Source organism: Triplophysa dalaica, chromosome 10, assembly GCF_015846415.1.
Source record: "Triplophysa dalaica isolate WHDGS20190420 chromosome 10, ASM1584641v1, whole genome shotgun sequence".
Classification (NCBI taxonomy): domain Eukaryota; kingdom Metazoa; phylum Chordata; class Actinopteri; order Cypriniformes; family Nemacheilidae; genus Triplophysa; species Triplophysa dalaica.
In genome coordinates, this window is record NC_079551.1 from 8,797,412 (window position 1) to 8,813,740 (window position 16,329).

Below are 16,329 nucleotides of genomic sequence, written 5' to 3' on the forward strand. Positions count from 1 at the left end.
AAGTACACTTTTGTTTTAACTAAAGGTCATTCATGGCCATTACTTGTACTATTGATAAGTGTTGTTGTGCAAATGTATGCTTAACAATGACCAACCAGAAGCAAATGGTTTACAATATCATTTATTCATAATCCATGCCTGAATCACTGCCGCACATAGAATACATTTCTTATTAAATAATTTCAAGTGTTTCAATATCTAATTCAAAAATCCAGTTGGTAATACCCCCTGCCCTCTTACAGAAGAAAAGCAATTGTATTATACAAAAATGCAATCCGAAATTTCACACAGTGAATTCTTGTACAAAAAGAAGAAAGGTATTACGACTACATCCACATTGGAGAAATATAATTCTAAACATTCCTTAATGGAGTATAATATACAAACATGTATTTTCTTATGTCGAAGTTAAAGTGTACCTTAATTTAAGAAGCCTATCATGAAATAACATGAGAGAAACCGTCAAGATTAATCAGATTTCCCAATGTTAGGAATCATGGTGAATAGACCACAATGCAACAACCCATATCGCAAAAAAGCCAATATGTGTGCGAGCGACATGTATGCTTCGGTGGGAACAAACAATACAGAAATGAGGTGGACAGCACTCCCATTGGACACACCGGAACGCACACACATGCACAATCGATCAATCGTTTCAAAACTACATACTACAGCTATACGCTAAAACACTAACGCTTGTGCACAACCCTTGTTTTCAAGGAACATTGCAAAACCGAAATATCCTCTTATGTATGTTTGTGTGCAATGTTTACGTTCCCCTGGAGACCGGGGAAAAATATGTACCATAATTCACTTCTTTGTGGGAACTAGGGTGAATGAAGTGTCAAATTTGACCCATTCTTGTTTTAAATCTTTGCAGGTTTACAACGTTTTACATATTAACGCTACATTCTAATTTTAAGAGCCAGAACGATCAAAAAAGTCAAGAATTACAATAAATAAATGACAAAAACTCGTTTTTTGTTTGGACAGCAATCGTAAAAAAAATACTTCATGTCAGCATTTGAGGGGTGAATCTTACAAAACAAAAAATATATTTTGCAGAAAAGTTTTTTTTCATTATAACATTTTTGTGATAAATATATCCCCATCCAATGTGCATTTTTCACATTACAGTTATAAAATCTGTAAGGCTTCTTTTTTGCAAAATATAAATTTCTAGTTTTTCTTTGCTTTACTTCAAGATACAACACGATTTCAAAATCATCTTTACAAGTTTCGTAAGACGTGCCCGTTTTGGTTTCCTTTTTCAAATTGAAGGTGATTCCCGTCGGTTCACGGGGAGATTGTGTAAATGTTGCTTTGCAACAGTATGTTAAAAGTGGTTGAACGTTTTCAAATGGCTGATATCGATCATTCCAACGCCACAACATATCAAGCCCTTTTGCGAGATTAATATCTCTGTTTCGTTCGAGGAAACATTGAAAAACATTCTCGCTTAGGTGCAAAAGAACAGTCCATGTGTATACCTGTATGATACCTCCTATGTTAAATATGACATTAAATATTCCATGATACTCAATTAAAAGACATCAAACGATGACAAAATACACAAACAGTTTCCCTCGTTCGCTGTTTTCCTATTTCAGGCCTTAACATCCAAAAAGATGGAACAAACACCATCACGCCAAGAAACACGCCTAAATACTCAAATCCACTTGCACAAAATGGCTACACAAACAAATGACCTGGCAATAATTTTCCTTTCTCTCTGAAAGGATAGGCAGTTCTCAGTCGGCAGTCTGAAAGCCGGCAGATTTGAAGAGATCATTTAATATAAATGCGACATAGAAGACTGCGAAGATTTGGAAATATTATAAATAAAGATGGTTTGGCTACATTTATTTACTCAACACGTTAATATAAAGGCACAGTCTTGATGTCTTCAAGTCCTTGACAGAGGTTCAGTCCTGACAGATGCGTGCAGGCCGGGGTAATGACCTTTACGCCCAAATATACTGAAAATCAACCCTGAGATAAAGACAGAGGTGGATGTTATTCTAACCCTATTGTGAACCAAAATTCTTAAAAGCTCAGCCAGAAAGTTTTGAACGTAAAGATTCATATCCATCGAGGGGGCGCCAAACCAACAACAAATTTGCTTCTGCTTTCCATTCAAAAATCTGGGAAAGAAAAATCCTACGATCCCTAAATTCCACACTGTGCCACAGATCTGTCAAAAAACAAAATCAAAATATCCAATCTTAACGATTGCTTTAATGTCAAAAGCTCAGACCAAAGCCATAGCTAAACCATAAATATGATAATGAAAGAATGTATGTAAAAACATTAGCATCTGCATGTTTCACCAAAATAGGTGCTTTTAAGATTGTGGTCTGATGTCTCATGAGACTATTATATACCGGCAGAAATAAACAAAACTATAAAACAATTTCGCATGTGATGAGATCTCACCACTAAAGAACAAGCCTACGTGGAAAAATGCAAGTTTTGAGATTTACAGCGCAAGCGTTTTGTACATTTTGTAAAATCTTGCAAGTGTAGCTGCTCACACATGCGTGTTTATATCATATTTTGGCTAGTTTGATAATGCTTTACTGATAAAAGTAGATCTCCCTACTCCAACACGTTTCACCAAGTGCAGATTTCAACAGAGTTTCCTCCAAATTCAGAAGGAAAAAGTCTGAATTCTATCAGATCAGGCTCAATGAGTGTTATTGATAATATAACAACCTGTTTTTTCCTTACATGTGTTAAAATAATTGACTAAATATAACAAGCCAAGTATGCTCAACTACTGTTATGTTCATACCCAACATTCGAGTTAAAATACAGTTTGACACAACACAAACCCTCAAATCTAACAAAAATATGCATTGTTCAAGAATGAAAAGACCTGTATGGGAATTCGATTGAACCCGGCCATCAAAACAACAAATTCTTCAAACTTGAATGGCATCAACAACAAATGAGAATGGAGGACTCTTATGGAAGCTACAACAGGATCAACGTCTTATCTTTCGGAGGGAACATTAGCATGCCACATCTTTCAAGAAACTGGTTACTTTTAAGAAACGGCGCATAAAAACGTTCAAACTATCGGCTACAAAAAGCACCGGGCTTTCTGGAGATCATACATTTCACTAACAAAGTGAAACATCAATTACAAACGCATTCTTAAAACAGAATGTATCTTTGTTTTTGTAACGGTTCTGTTTCCATCCTCAGGATGGAAAAATCTAATAAAGAAATTATAAGTGGGGTAAATGTGTTATGTGGCAACCCTCTTTATTTGACTAAAAGCAACCAAAGACTCCAACATCCATCTTTTGTTGTATTTTGCCATGAAGTTTGACTTGGATATACAGTATTTTCTATTAATTACTTGGAGAAAAAAGGCCAGAAAAGAAATAATCCCTGAGGATGATAGCAAAAAGTTTCTTCTGGTGGAAGGTTCAATCGAAGTCCCGCATGAACTAAATAAAGCTTGATGTAGTGAACACTTGGGTTTAAAAAAAAATGAGATGTAAAATGTGATACACAGTTGTGAGCCTCATCATATAAAACTGATTTAGTAAATGTTGATTGAATATGCGGCATGTTTGTGGTTACTTTTAAAATAAACCTAAAATCGAATTGAATGCTGTAAACTGTGACAAGTGTAAACGTGACACCGAGATTATAAAGCAACTACCAAAAAGTAGCATGTTTGGATAAAAAGTTGAAGAAAAGCTTTGTAACCCAAAATCGTGGTTTTCCAATAAAAAAAAAATCAACTGAAATCTTTATCAATGTCGACTCGCAAACATTTAAGACTGAGTATGTCCACTGGTTTACAAGGCAATGTGAAAGGCTTGTCTCACAAAAGGTGATGCACGTCATAAAAAAAAGTGGAAAGCCCTCAACAGCAGATACTGCTGCCAAGGGATTCAGGAAACGACATCGGGAGCTCACACAAAGCGATTCCTGCTGAACTCCGTTGTCAAAGTAAAACTGAAGTGCAAATGATGACGTGGCATGGGGTAACCTGGGATAGAATAGCCTGTTGGTGACGGTTGAAGGAGAGGCTGAGGTAGAAAGAGCCATCTAGGAGTGTCCGTTCTTGGGCAGATCGGGGCTGCTAGCCACCTGCTCAGAGGACAAACTGAGAGATGATGTCTTGCTGGTCAGCGAGGACATGCTGCTGCTCATGAGACTGAGGTCTTGTGCCAGAACCATGGAGCCGTTGGAGGTCTCGCTGCAAACCAGAGAGACGATTGCGAACAAGCATTTAAAAAAAACTCTGCATTTGGGTACGGGTCATAGTTCACCCAAGATTTGGGTCATAAAGTATTATACATTTATTTTTGACACAAAATGTCTCATAAATAGTCAACATTTGCATAGAACATGTTTTTTTTTACTTGAAATAAAAAATATGCGATTCGCATTTCCAATATTTCACCTGAGAGTCAGCGGGTGCTCGTCACGCTTCAGAGCGCGTTCCTCTTTGCCGTTCTCGACTGAGACCAGCTTGTACTTGCCGTCGTGGTTCTCCTGGAGGCAAATTAAATCAAGTTTAAACACAGGAATGTAAATCGCACGCGACGTCGGGTCCGTTCCTGAACAGAAACATTCACCTATTCAAACCCACCCCAAGTAAACAACTCCTAGAAATGCCCTTGGTTAGAAATTGATTTCTGCCCAAGAAACGTCTGCGGCCTCATGAATTATTTACAGGTGACAGAATATATTAATTTTGAATAATTTATGTGAGCACTATAAATTGCAAGTATCACTGACCATGGACCTCTCCTGTGTCCTCTTGCCGATCTCTCGCTCCACCTGGTGAAGCTCGAGACTCAGCTGCTCGCTCGACAGACTCCCAGAGGACCAGTCCGCTCGAGAGCTCGAGATCTGGAGAGAGAGATTCAATTTAACCACTTTACGGCTTAAATCCACATTTATAGCAATCATTTTTTTTGGATGTCTAATCCCAATTTTTATATGCAAAAATCTAAAGTTTACATTAATTTAACATAACAGGAATAAATCACCCAAAAATGAAAATTCTGTCAATGTATTCACCCTCAGGTTGTACCAAACCTGTATGTATTTCTTTGTTCTGCTAAACACAAAGTAAGATATTTGGAAGAATGTCAGTTGACTCCCATAGTATTGTTTTCACTGCTATCAACGGTGGCTTGTAACTTTATGTTACAAGCATTTTTCTAAAAATATTTCTCTGTGTGCATCACAACAAAGAAATATTTACATATTTTGAACAACTTGAGGGCAGGTAATTTTAGACAGAATTTTCATTTTTGGGTGAACTGTTCCTTCAAATTAGTTTATAAATATTTTAGACGTTTAGACATCAAAATTTTTAATTGTAACAATGCTGTCCAAATGCCTTCAAACCACATGCAAAATAGTTGTAATGACAGGTTTTAAAGACAGAAATGTATCATAAACTGGAAATGTTACGAATGTGCAAAAGATTTTACCTCCATGCGACTCTGCGTCTGTTGGTTGATCTCCTGGTTGACCCGCTGAAGCTCCATCCTCAGCTGCTCTCTCGCCTGCACCGCTGGGGACCTGCGGGTCAACATCAAAATGTTACTTTTCTAAACATTAACAGTATAAAACCAACCTGAAAAAACAATATTCTGTCCCAACATACCGCTCACTAAGGTGCCCCTGAGACATTTGGTGGTGCTGATAGGAGTCACCGCTCCACTCGCTGTGGTTTCCATAGGTGTATTCAGCTAAACAACAAAGACCATTAACACATAAAACTAATCTTGATGCTTCTTAGCTAAGCTGAGACCAAACACAAATAAGCTTTAGGAGTTTACCAGCAGTTGCATGTTTTCCAGAGGTTGGTATTTGGTTGTTGGGCGGATAGCCTTGTTTAGACGTGCGCGAGATGGCTCCGAAGCGGGACACGGTCGGCAGGGAGCCAAAGGGAATAATGGGGTCGTCGTCTTTGACGTCTGCCGCTCTGCGCTGAAGCTCCATCCCGTGAGGTCTCAGACCTTTGCCCTTGTCTAAGTTTGGCTGGAAGAGTTTCAGACACACGTGGGAAAATTTAGTGAATGCAGTTTCACTAAATGGAATAACATTTGGATATACGTCATAATATTTATGAAACTCTTAACCAATATATTTACTCAAGATTGAGTTACCATAGATTTGTAAGACATTTGGCCTTTGGTTTGTCAACGGTGCGATTACATCACATGGACAGAATCGACACTGACAACATTTAGTTTGGAGTAGGGCATTGAAAATATGTGGGAGAAAATGGAACATATGTCCTTGTAATCCAAAAGCTTTCAGTTTAAAATGAACAAAAATCTGTGTTCAAATAAGTGAAAACAGTCTTCTTTGTTTATCCTGATTCACAACGATAAGCTCATTATAATGACTTGAGCTGAGCTTTCCGATACAATTTTGCAAGACAAGCTAATAAACTTTCTTTGTCTGAAACACAGAACATGAACTTACTTCCATTGAACCCCCTTTGGACTTCCTATCTTTGCTGCCAATGCAAGACCCGAAGGTGTCGCACGACCAAGGAGAATACGAGGTGGTGTACTCTGGCTCATGCAAATGTCCAAAAGCGTACGAGTTGTCCTCCATGTACTGCAAAAGATTTGACCCATTCGTTACTTTTAGCGACGTTAAATCCTTTAAAAATATTCTCTTAAATCCTTACATGACTTTGTCCCCTCGTGTCCTGAGGATAGCTGGAGTCGTATGACGGCGTGGAGCCGAAGGGCGTAGGAGAGGCAACTTTCCTCTGCTCCAGCTGAGCCATGATCTCCTGTCTGCGGCCTAGCAGGTAGTCAAGCGAGGGTTGTGGACGAGCGTAGGCACTCTGTGGACAGACGGACATATTTTCGGCACTGTTTTCTAAACGACAACATAAGCCAAAATAAACCGTTCGTCTTTCTTACCCTGTGATAATTCCTCGAGTGGTTATAGTTCTCGGAGACGTATCTCTCCTGACCTGATTCTGGAAGGTACGAGTTGCCGGCGTTTTGAGACTGTAGGGGTGGGGCGTCCATGGGCGCTGGACTCCTCCGGACATACTCTTCTCGTGGAGGGAACGCTTGGGGATGGGCGTGGCTTGGGTACGCCGGGTGCCTGCGTCCGTCGTGGTGGGAGGAGTACCCGTAATGGGAAGATGGGTTGGAATACTGCCGTTCTGAGGTGTAAGAGCTGGAATACGAGTCTGGGTAGGGTGGCATGCCCGGATCCGAAGGTGGAGCGGGATGGCGGGCGTATCTTTGGTGGGCGTGGTGGTGGGGGTAAGGATTTGCTGTTAAAAGGAAAAGTGAATATTATAACTGATTCCAGTGTTGTGTGGGACGTAATGTGTGTATTTAAGCAAAAAAGACATCTTTTACCTGCGGAATACTGGGGGGATTCATATTGGGTAGATGGTGCTCTGGTCTCAGGGTAGTACAGATCAGATGGATGTGATGGATACATGTGAGAAATGTGCTTCTGTCCATCGTTTGCCATCCTGGAGTGGGACATGGTTGCTTTCGGAATAGATTCCAATCTACAAGAGAAGAGATGGTATCAGCTATGCCTGCGGGTTGAAATTCATTATTTATTGTGTCGTCAATAACTCACGAGTCCGGAGGTGATCCCGGGGCACTAAGACTCCCCGAATCCATCTTTGCTGATTTGTGGGATGGGTCATAAGACGGGTCTGATCCTCTTGACACCAGATGGGTTATATTAGAGCCACTGCCTGCCGCTAGAATGCCGTTGGTGATGGAGGCAGACTTGCGCGGAAACCCCTCTATCACCGGACTGTCCTCGGATAACAAACCCATGTCAATCTCATTCAGCTGGGTAAGAGATTGGCTGAGCTGACGGCGCAGTCCCAGTCGTTTGTTCATCTTACGGTACCTGCCGTCAAAGAACAGAAGATGAGGCTGATGCTAATGCTAATATGGAATTGTGGTTTATGTTTGGCCGTAAAACGCTCACTTTTCCAGTTCGTCCTGAGAGTGGGCGAAGGTGCAGCTTGCTCCGCGTGGACAGCCTCCCTTCTGTTTCATGTCTCGGCACATGTAGGTCTTGTACTTGCTGTGTTGGGGTGGCTGTGAAAATACGGGAGATATTCTCGCTCATGGTTCTTTTTGAGTTTCTGTAGAGGAAGGGATGTGAATACTGACCTGCTGCTGATCTCCTCCTTTCTTGCTGTGGTTCTGGATGTAGTCAACCAGACCGTGAACCACCGTTCGCACTGCTTCCAACCCTTTGGAAAGCTGCTCCCATGTCGGTGCAGGAGCATCTGTTGGTGCAAAAGAATAAAAAACACACAAGCTTAAATTATATAAATTAACAGCAAAATACATTTATGAAAACAAGATTCACGATTGTTTGTGAATAAACAAGTTGGCAGACCTGGACTGGGGTCAATATCAGCCAGCCGCTCCAGGTGAGGTCGGAGGTGGTTCAGATTGGCTGGATCTCCGGTTCTCTGCAGGGCTATTGTGAGCTCCTGTACGCTTTGAGCGAAAGACGCTGGCGTCTGTAACTGAAACACATTAAAACATACGTCACAGGAAGTGAAATAAAGAGAACACAAACATTTTAGACGGCACCATCTTTTTATTATTAACAGATCTAACTTGGAAAAACCGGTACCATCCAGTAAGATTTAAAAAAAAAAAACTATACAGTCTGAAGAGTATCTGTCTTATACCAACAAAAAAACTATTTGATAATTACCAAAAATGTTATGACTCAACGCCAAACATTTTGTTTTACACAGTGGAATAATTATGCAGGTTTATTACATTACATTACATTTTTATGTAATAATTAAACTTTACTGTTTGCATCGTATCAAAGTGCACAAGGAAAATATGATACGCTTAATTTATCCTACAATCTTATCTTATCAAATTTACCTTTATAAATGAGTTTAGATACACCGACATATTCCAGGAAGTTTAATTTGCTTCCTCCATTTTCAATTGAACTAAGCCCTTAAATGCAACCTATCCCTTCATACCTTATCTATAATAGACTGCATATGAGATTTATGGGACTGGTCCCCATACAGCAGCGAGGACCACTGATCAGGTGCGATACGCAGTCCGCCCTCCATAGCGATCTGTACGATCTGAGAGTCGTGCTCTCTCCGAAGAGCCTCGTAGGTACGAAACTCCTCCTTCAGTTGCATTAGAGAGGAATCCTCATCGCGCTTGGTCACCTATAAAAAGAAAAACATAAACACTAAGGAATAGAAACAAATAACCGCAAATCAACCGTAACTGTAAGAACAGAAACATCGGAGGCACCTTGAAGCAGGAGGCCCTGTAGAGGAGCTGCACTACGTGACCGATGCTGGTTTTTGATGCTTGAGGAAAGCGAGGTTCGAGTCTTTGGACCACGAACAGGACCAGAACCTTCCGTGAGAGGGCGGAACCGTCCTCCAATGCAAGCAGAACAAGCTTCAACGCCTCTTCCTGCATTGCTGTGGAGCACCCAAAAATGTTATGTTCCCACAAATACATGTATATCCACCAGCTTACAACCAGATAGATAGAAAATATTACCAGGGCCAAGAAACTGGCATCCCCTGGCTCTCACGGCTGCCCACAGATTAGACGAAAGCTGCTGAGGGTTCTGGTGCTGGAGGATGAGCTCAGTGACTGTACGCTCGCCCAGAGACCTGGCGGCCCTCATGGCTCTTATTCGGCCCTCTTCCTCTACAAGCTGGCAGTGAACCAGCGTTACCAGCTTCCTCTGCATGGGTCTGCTGAGCACGCTCTGAGCGACACCATTCACCGCTGCACCTGCACGGGTAGAAATGAAACCGAATGAAGCATTCATAGTGTTTCTCTGTGCAATGTCTCATGCCACCAAATCTGTTTGCACAGCTCACTTCTGCTTCATGACTAAATGTAAATGTTGTTATTTTCAAATGTGAAAAGCTGAAGAGACCTCTGGTGTTGCTAAGTGGTTTAAGGTAGAGGGCCAGGTCCTCCACACACGTGCGAGACTCCTCATAGTTCTTGATGTCCTCTTCGTCTGTCAGTAAGGTGACTGGTTGAGGTTTCAAAACCTGCAGGGGAAAAAATACATTTTACTTCCTTAAATATATCTTTGAGCTCAAATGTATTCTTGCGTGATTTGCAGGTGACCGTATCTGTTTCTGAAAACCAAACCACCCCCGTTTTACAGATTCTGAGAAATTCTTTCTGAGGAGTACTCAAAAATACCTAATATTAAGCCCGGCCTAAAGATTGTTCTTGCATAGCTTAACATTGCTCTTGTACAGCTAAACATTGTTTTCGTACATTGTAAGATTGTTTTAGTATAGCTTAACATTAGCTGCATTTCCATTACCCTTTAAACTGCGCTAACTGAAAATAACAAAAAATACGCCCAATGGTAACATCACTTTCACGAAAAACTCATATATCGGGAAAAAGTACTCTCGCATGATGTGGTTTTAGGCAATTCGAAAAAGGATTGTTTTGCAAAACTGCATAACGGATAAGGTGTACATAAAAGTCATGGACATTATCCTTCTTTAAAGATGTGAAACTGTCTCCTATACCATTCAGTTACCCTCCACTAATGCTTGGATACCACGCCCACTTTGATGTTTACAACAACAGATTGTTTACACACACCTGAAGCTATTCAGTGTGCGCCAAAAAACAGCTCACCTAAACCGAAGTTCTCGTACACCTAAAGATAGTCCCTGTACAGCTACAAATAATTATTGTATACACTGCCTTGTTTGCATTCCTCACATTGCTGGGCAGAACAGAAAAGCTTTTCATGGGGCCATCCACATTCTTTGATGTGTTCCTATTCATGCAAAACACGTTCACACCAATTCCCTCATCATGCTGAGAAACGGTTCTCATTTATTTGAACAAAAACAAAGAGAGGAACAACTGCTGAATAATGCTGATTCAACATCTTTCTTCTCTTCATGAGTTAAGTATCATGTGTAGGTGTGTATGTTTATTCTGGACAAATTAGGTTCCTCTATTCGGAACTGCAGAGCTACATCGAGATGGACATGCATGCAAAATCCCACACAAGTCAGCAGTCATGCAATCACACGTTTTAGTGCGTCACATCACGGCTACAATCCAACCAGACAGGAATGACCACAAGCTGATATTTATAAACCCGACGCCCTGTGAGCTACTCAATAGCGACTCCACCTTTCTTTTTCATTCTGCATTGAACTGCTATGATGCACATCAATAAACATGCTACTTCTTAACTGCGACAGAAGCATGTGTGCCAAATACTTGATATTTTTAGCATTCGCTTAAGTTGTGATCATCGTAACTGATTGGAGAGGAAACAAAGTACATTGTTTAAATGGTGGGGAACTGCTGTACTTCTTCTTCCTCGGTTGAGTTGTTTGACGGGAGTGACCATTTAAAAAAAAATGCATGGCATCCATTTAAGGAAAACTAAGTTCATAAAAACAAACACGTTCCTCGGTACAAATTGTACAGTCTCTCGCCCATGTCTTGGTTTGTTGCTGATTTGGGGTCAGCGTATGTAACAGTTACTGACCTGTCCACTGACTAGCTGTAGCAGGGCGGTGTTGACGGGTAACTGCTCGATGTCGGTGTTGATGGCGGTCTGGTCGAAGGGGCAGGCCTTGCGATGCAGTTTGTTCAGGCACATTTTGCACACGGTGTGGCCGCATCCCAGACTGATGGGCTTGCGATTGCTCTCCTCGAACGTTTGTGTGCAGATGTCGCACAACAGGAATTCGGTCCATTGCGGGGCTTGCACAGGCATTGTAACGTTGAGCGGTTGGCGATGCTCCGGTCCCCAATTTTTCTGCTTATTGCTGCATTTATTTTTAGATTCGTTCTTTCCAAAACGATATTATAAGTCCTAGAGGTTCCACTGGAACCGGTAATGCTCTTCCAAAGACGATGATTCTTAAATATTTTCTGGCATTGTGAGCATTCAGCACATAGTGTGAAAAACATAACCTGCAAGACAAAAAAGAAACATAAACAATCACGCAGTCAAGCTTATCTAAAAATCATTTACATTTATTAATTTGGCAGAATTTTATCCAAAGCGAAAATCAAACAAACTTGACCTGCCCTTTATGGATCTAACTGGAAAAAAACATTTGTTTTTGTGTGCAGACCTTTATGTTTTATTTAAAGGGATAGTTCACAAAAAAATATGTTTGTATTGTTTACTCACCGTCATGTAATTTCAAACACGTATGACTCCTTCAGCAGAACACAAAAGAGAATATTTTGAAGAATGTTGGTAACCAAACAACTTGACCCACAGTAATTTCAATTGTATGGACATAAAACCACTACGACATTCCTCGAAATATCTTCTATAGTGTTCCACTGAAGAAAGTCATATACAAGTTTAAATGACACTTTTAGGTAAACTATCCCTTTAACGAAAAAGAAAAAATGCATTTCATGTCTACATTGGTTCGCATTCATTCATGCAATCTAAGTTAAAATTTGTGTTTAGATTTGATATAATTTTAATTAATCTGTCAATTTGATTTCAGGTAAAATTTCAGAAAAAAATAGTATTCATGAGTCAAAATTGTAGTGTAATTGTAACAAATGAAAAATGTACAAGTAAAATATTAATATTTAAATATTCATTCAAAAAAATTCATGAAAAGGGTCTAAACAAAACACGAAACTAAAATGAATATTATATATCAGAAATTTTATAAATGTAGCACATTTTTCTAGAGCCGGACTGATGTGGATTTTTTGGGGGCCGATGCAGATACAGATACTAGGGAGTAAAAACAATACGATATTGATATATCGCTCGATATTCTTTATGTGTATATTATAGTATAGTACCGGTCAAAAGTTTGGACACGCGAACTGGATGTGCTGTAGAATACATAAACAGAATATAAATAAACACTTTTTTTGCAATGATCACTCAAATTATCTGATCAACCCTTAGAATGACATTACAATGATGTGTAATGGAGGCGGGATATTCATTTTTTTAATACACTTTATGGTCCAAAATAAGCCTTTTTTTATTGATTTATCAAAATGTGACAAACTTGCCAGAAATCATAAGGCTATAGTTATGTAGCAAACGAATATGATAAGCACATTGTGAGAGAAAAAGACAGGGACATTGTTTATTTACTTTATAGCATAGCGTCTTAATAACTAGGTAACAACTTGCTGATGAATCATCATTCAACAGACTTACACCACAACAGACTATGCAAAAAGATACTGCTACATAACTGACTGTACTGACTAGGGATGTGGCGATGATGACATTTTCCCACCATGTAACATAAGTGTAAAAATACCGGTAGTACCGGTGACACCGGGGTTTGGAGGTTTGGTGTGGGGTGGTTGAAGATGCAGCTCTGCGTATGATGCATTTTACTTTCTGTTTTGAATTAGAGGCAATTCTTGAACGGCTATTGCTTGCATTTATGGTGGGTTCAATTTCTTTCTTACTAAAAACACACAAAACTACCAAAAAGTACAACGACATTTGCTTATATTAAACACAGACCTTACTAAATGAATAATCACAACACACACCAAGCAAAAAATAAATAAGAAATAAACAAAAAAAAAACATAACGTTAAATAAGTTGCCTATATTAACAAAACGTGTTATCATGGCACACACTAGAACTATTTTGAAAGTTGTATCAAACAATGCTATCCAGGCAGGGCTTTTTGTCAAGCGTTACACCATAACCCTTAAAAACCTTTAAGGGTAACAATATCACTCCCGTCACAGCTACATGAGCCACACGTAACATTCAGTCCCGGGAAATCCAGAACAGCAATAATACCCTGACATATCATTTATTACAGCTTAGCTTGCTAACCGTACCTTACTATATCTCTCTATAGTCATAATAACAAAAACAACACATTCAGAAACCAAAGCAGAGGGGATTTCGAATGACTAATAGCACAAAGTGGTTATACCGTTCCACCGGGAGACATCACAAGGAAGCAAGTGTACAAAAACAGGTTTTGTGCCGGTCAACGTGACTCATCTGACAAACATCAAAGTCGCGTAAACGCTTCAGGAGCATAGAAATTCAAACCCATGGGGAACAGAAAGACTAACCGTAAATAACAGAGTTTCTATCACATGCTTCCTGTATCTTCAGTGTCAAAGCAGCTGTAAGATACTACTAAACTCCATAACCATCTCAAGAAAAGCTTGTCGTGCACAGGTGTGAATATCACACCCTTCACTGCAAACAACTTTAATAGGCCAAGAAATAAAATCAAACAAGTGTTCGAGGGCTTTATAACTTCATCTTACATAATGAGCCCATGCTATCATGACATTCAAATCGTGACATAGTTATCTTTAGCAACCGCCTATACAACCTAGAAACTTCCTCTTGTGTTTTAAGTGGGCACACCTACCCTCTTTATATCACACACTCTGTACCGTAGGATTTCCAGATAACAACGAGATGGGCGATTATCGACGGATTGAAACTAAGGGGAACCTTTGTGGTGATACTGGTGTGGGAAGCGACAACCTTAGCTCCAGGAAGCAGACTTGTTGAGATTCATACCTGTGTAATATGTAACCCATATTTCCCATAATAGGAAATAATACCAAAATGCAATGTAATCATGACTGGGCACTGTCCAATTTATCTACTAGATTAAATCAAAGGCAAACGTCTTTAATTATAGCCTGTCATTTATTAGATCACCTTTCATCTGTCAACTGATTTATTTGATGCGACATATTTTGAGACCCTCCCTTGCCAGTCATGGAAAAATTGTCCTCAATCGAAAGCACATTGAGATGCAAGACTAATACTTATTTTTGCTATTTGTGTTTATTGGAAAGCACCTAAGGTTGTAGAACAAAGAGTCAATAATTATACATATTGATCACTCAAATTTTAAACCACATCCTGTGCCAAGAAATAAACAGACAATAAGCACGTGCGCATCTCCACGTTTCCTTAATGTGAAGTCTAGTTGAACAAATCAAATGCAATATTTATACGATAATCTTTCAAAAGGACTCATAATCAAACACTCTTGTGAAATTAAAATGGATTTGTTTATACTATTTTTATACACAACTGACAACGATCCCTTCAGAAATGAAGACAAAGACAATTGACTAACGTAACAGCGGAGCTTCAAGAATACGATTAAATGGCGCAGAAAACCCCAAACTAATCAAATATTTAATTTATTTAATATCTGCTTGTTTGTTAAAAAAACATGCCACACGATAATGCATATTACTTATGTAAAAAGCCTATGCATTGTCAGACAGAACGGGTATGCTAGTCAGCTAGCAGGTTGACAAACAAATAGCCATTTATTTAAATTTATCATACACGTTACTACAAAAACTCTGTTTGATAGTATTGCCTTTATATGTTGTTTTTATCATACAACAAATTGAAAAACAAGCCAATGTTCACGACGTTAATGTAGTTTTGCACCGTTCAAAATCTGAAATTTGAATATTAAACAACAGCTAACGTTAGCGGGTGTGCTAACAAAACAAAGCTTTCGGCTAAACGTCATATAGCAAGTTAAATCGGCTATATCACAGCCTATCTGATATCAGTGGTGATATGATTTCTGAATACAGTTATTGTAAAATGCAATATACTAAATAATAACCGATATTGAAATATATTTTGCGTAAATACTGTGATCATAACCATTAGCATTCATGCTAACGTTACGCCGGTTGATGCATCTTAGCCAAAACGTATGTTACACGGGGTGAACCTTTTTAATTTAAATAGGTTTAACGTTTTAATCTAAAAATAAAGTTGTTTTATTTATTACTATTATCCTTTATGGATAATCGCTTACAGACTTTATGGTTTAATAAGCACACATATTATTACGCTAGTGTATGGATTGTGGTTTTACCGATTTAGTCCCTAAACATTATTTTAGCTTTTATATGCATCATAACACAATAAATGACGTTCAACTGACATTAAAACAGATCAAAAGGATATAAACATTGTTTTGTACTCACAATAATTGGTCTTCACAGAAGAAGGCAGAGAGTCGCCTGCTGCTGTAATGAAACTTTCCTTATACTGTGTCTCGCAGCTCAAGTGAAGGGACTAAACCTTCAGGATTGCGCAATCGTTCACACATCTCCATCACACCCTGCACAGACCAACCTAGACTGCATATTTTAAGCCTTAAGGTTGGATGACTACATGTACAGCTCACTTGGGTTTGAAACAGTCTATTATTTAAGTCATGTGTGCATCATTTTACATGGAAGTGGGATAATAATTAAGCATTGCAACACTATTTAAATCATGTGAGCATCAGTTTA

General features: G+C 39.2%; 1 protein-coding gene across 1 annotated transcript; it reads right to left on the reverse strand.

The window, feature by feature from the left end:
* Positions 1 to 105: 105 nt before the first annotated feature.
* Positions 106 to 16,092, reverse strand: rc3h1a (ring finger and CCCH-type domains 1a). Its single transcript, XM_056758958.1, has 20 exons — positions 16,018 to 16,092; positions 11,548 to 11,978; positions 9,943 to 10,063; positions 9,555 to 9,794; positions 9,297 to 9,472; positions 9,008 to 9,208; positions 8,395 to 8,527; positions 8,163 to 8,281; positions 7,975 to 8,087; positions 7,612 to 7,893; positions 7,380 to 7,537; positions 6,927 to 7,291; positions 6,686 to 6,847; positions 6,475 to 6,612; positions 5,823 to 6,024; positions 5,648 to 5,732; positions 5,472 to 5,562; positions 4,768 to 4,881; positions 4,430 to 4,521; positions 106 to 4,222 (listed from the first exon to the last, which is right to left on the reverse strand). Exons 2-20 carry the CDS (start codon positions 11,776 to 11,778, stop codon positions 4,072 to 4,074), a joined length of 3,174 nt encoding a protein of 1,057 aa, XP_056614936.1. The 5' UTR covers positions 11,779 to 11,978; positions 16,018 to 16,092; the 3' UTR covers positions 106 to 4,071.
* Between the last annotated feature and the right edge of the window lie 237 nt (positions 16,093 to 16,329).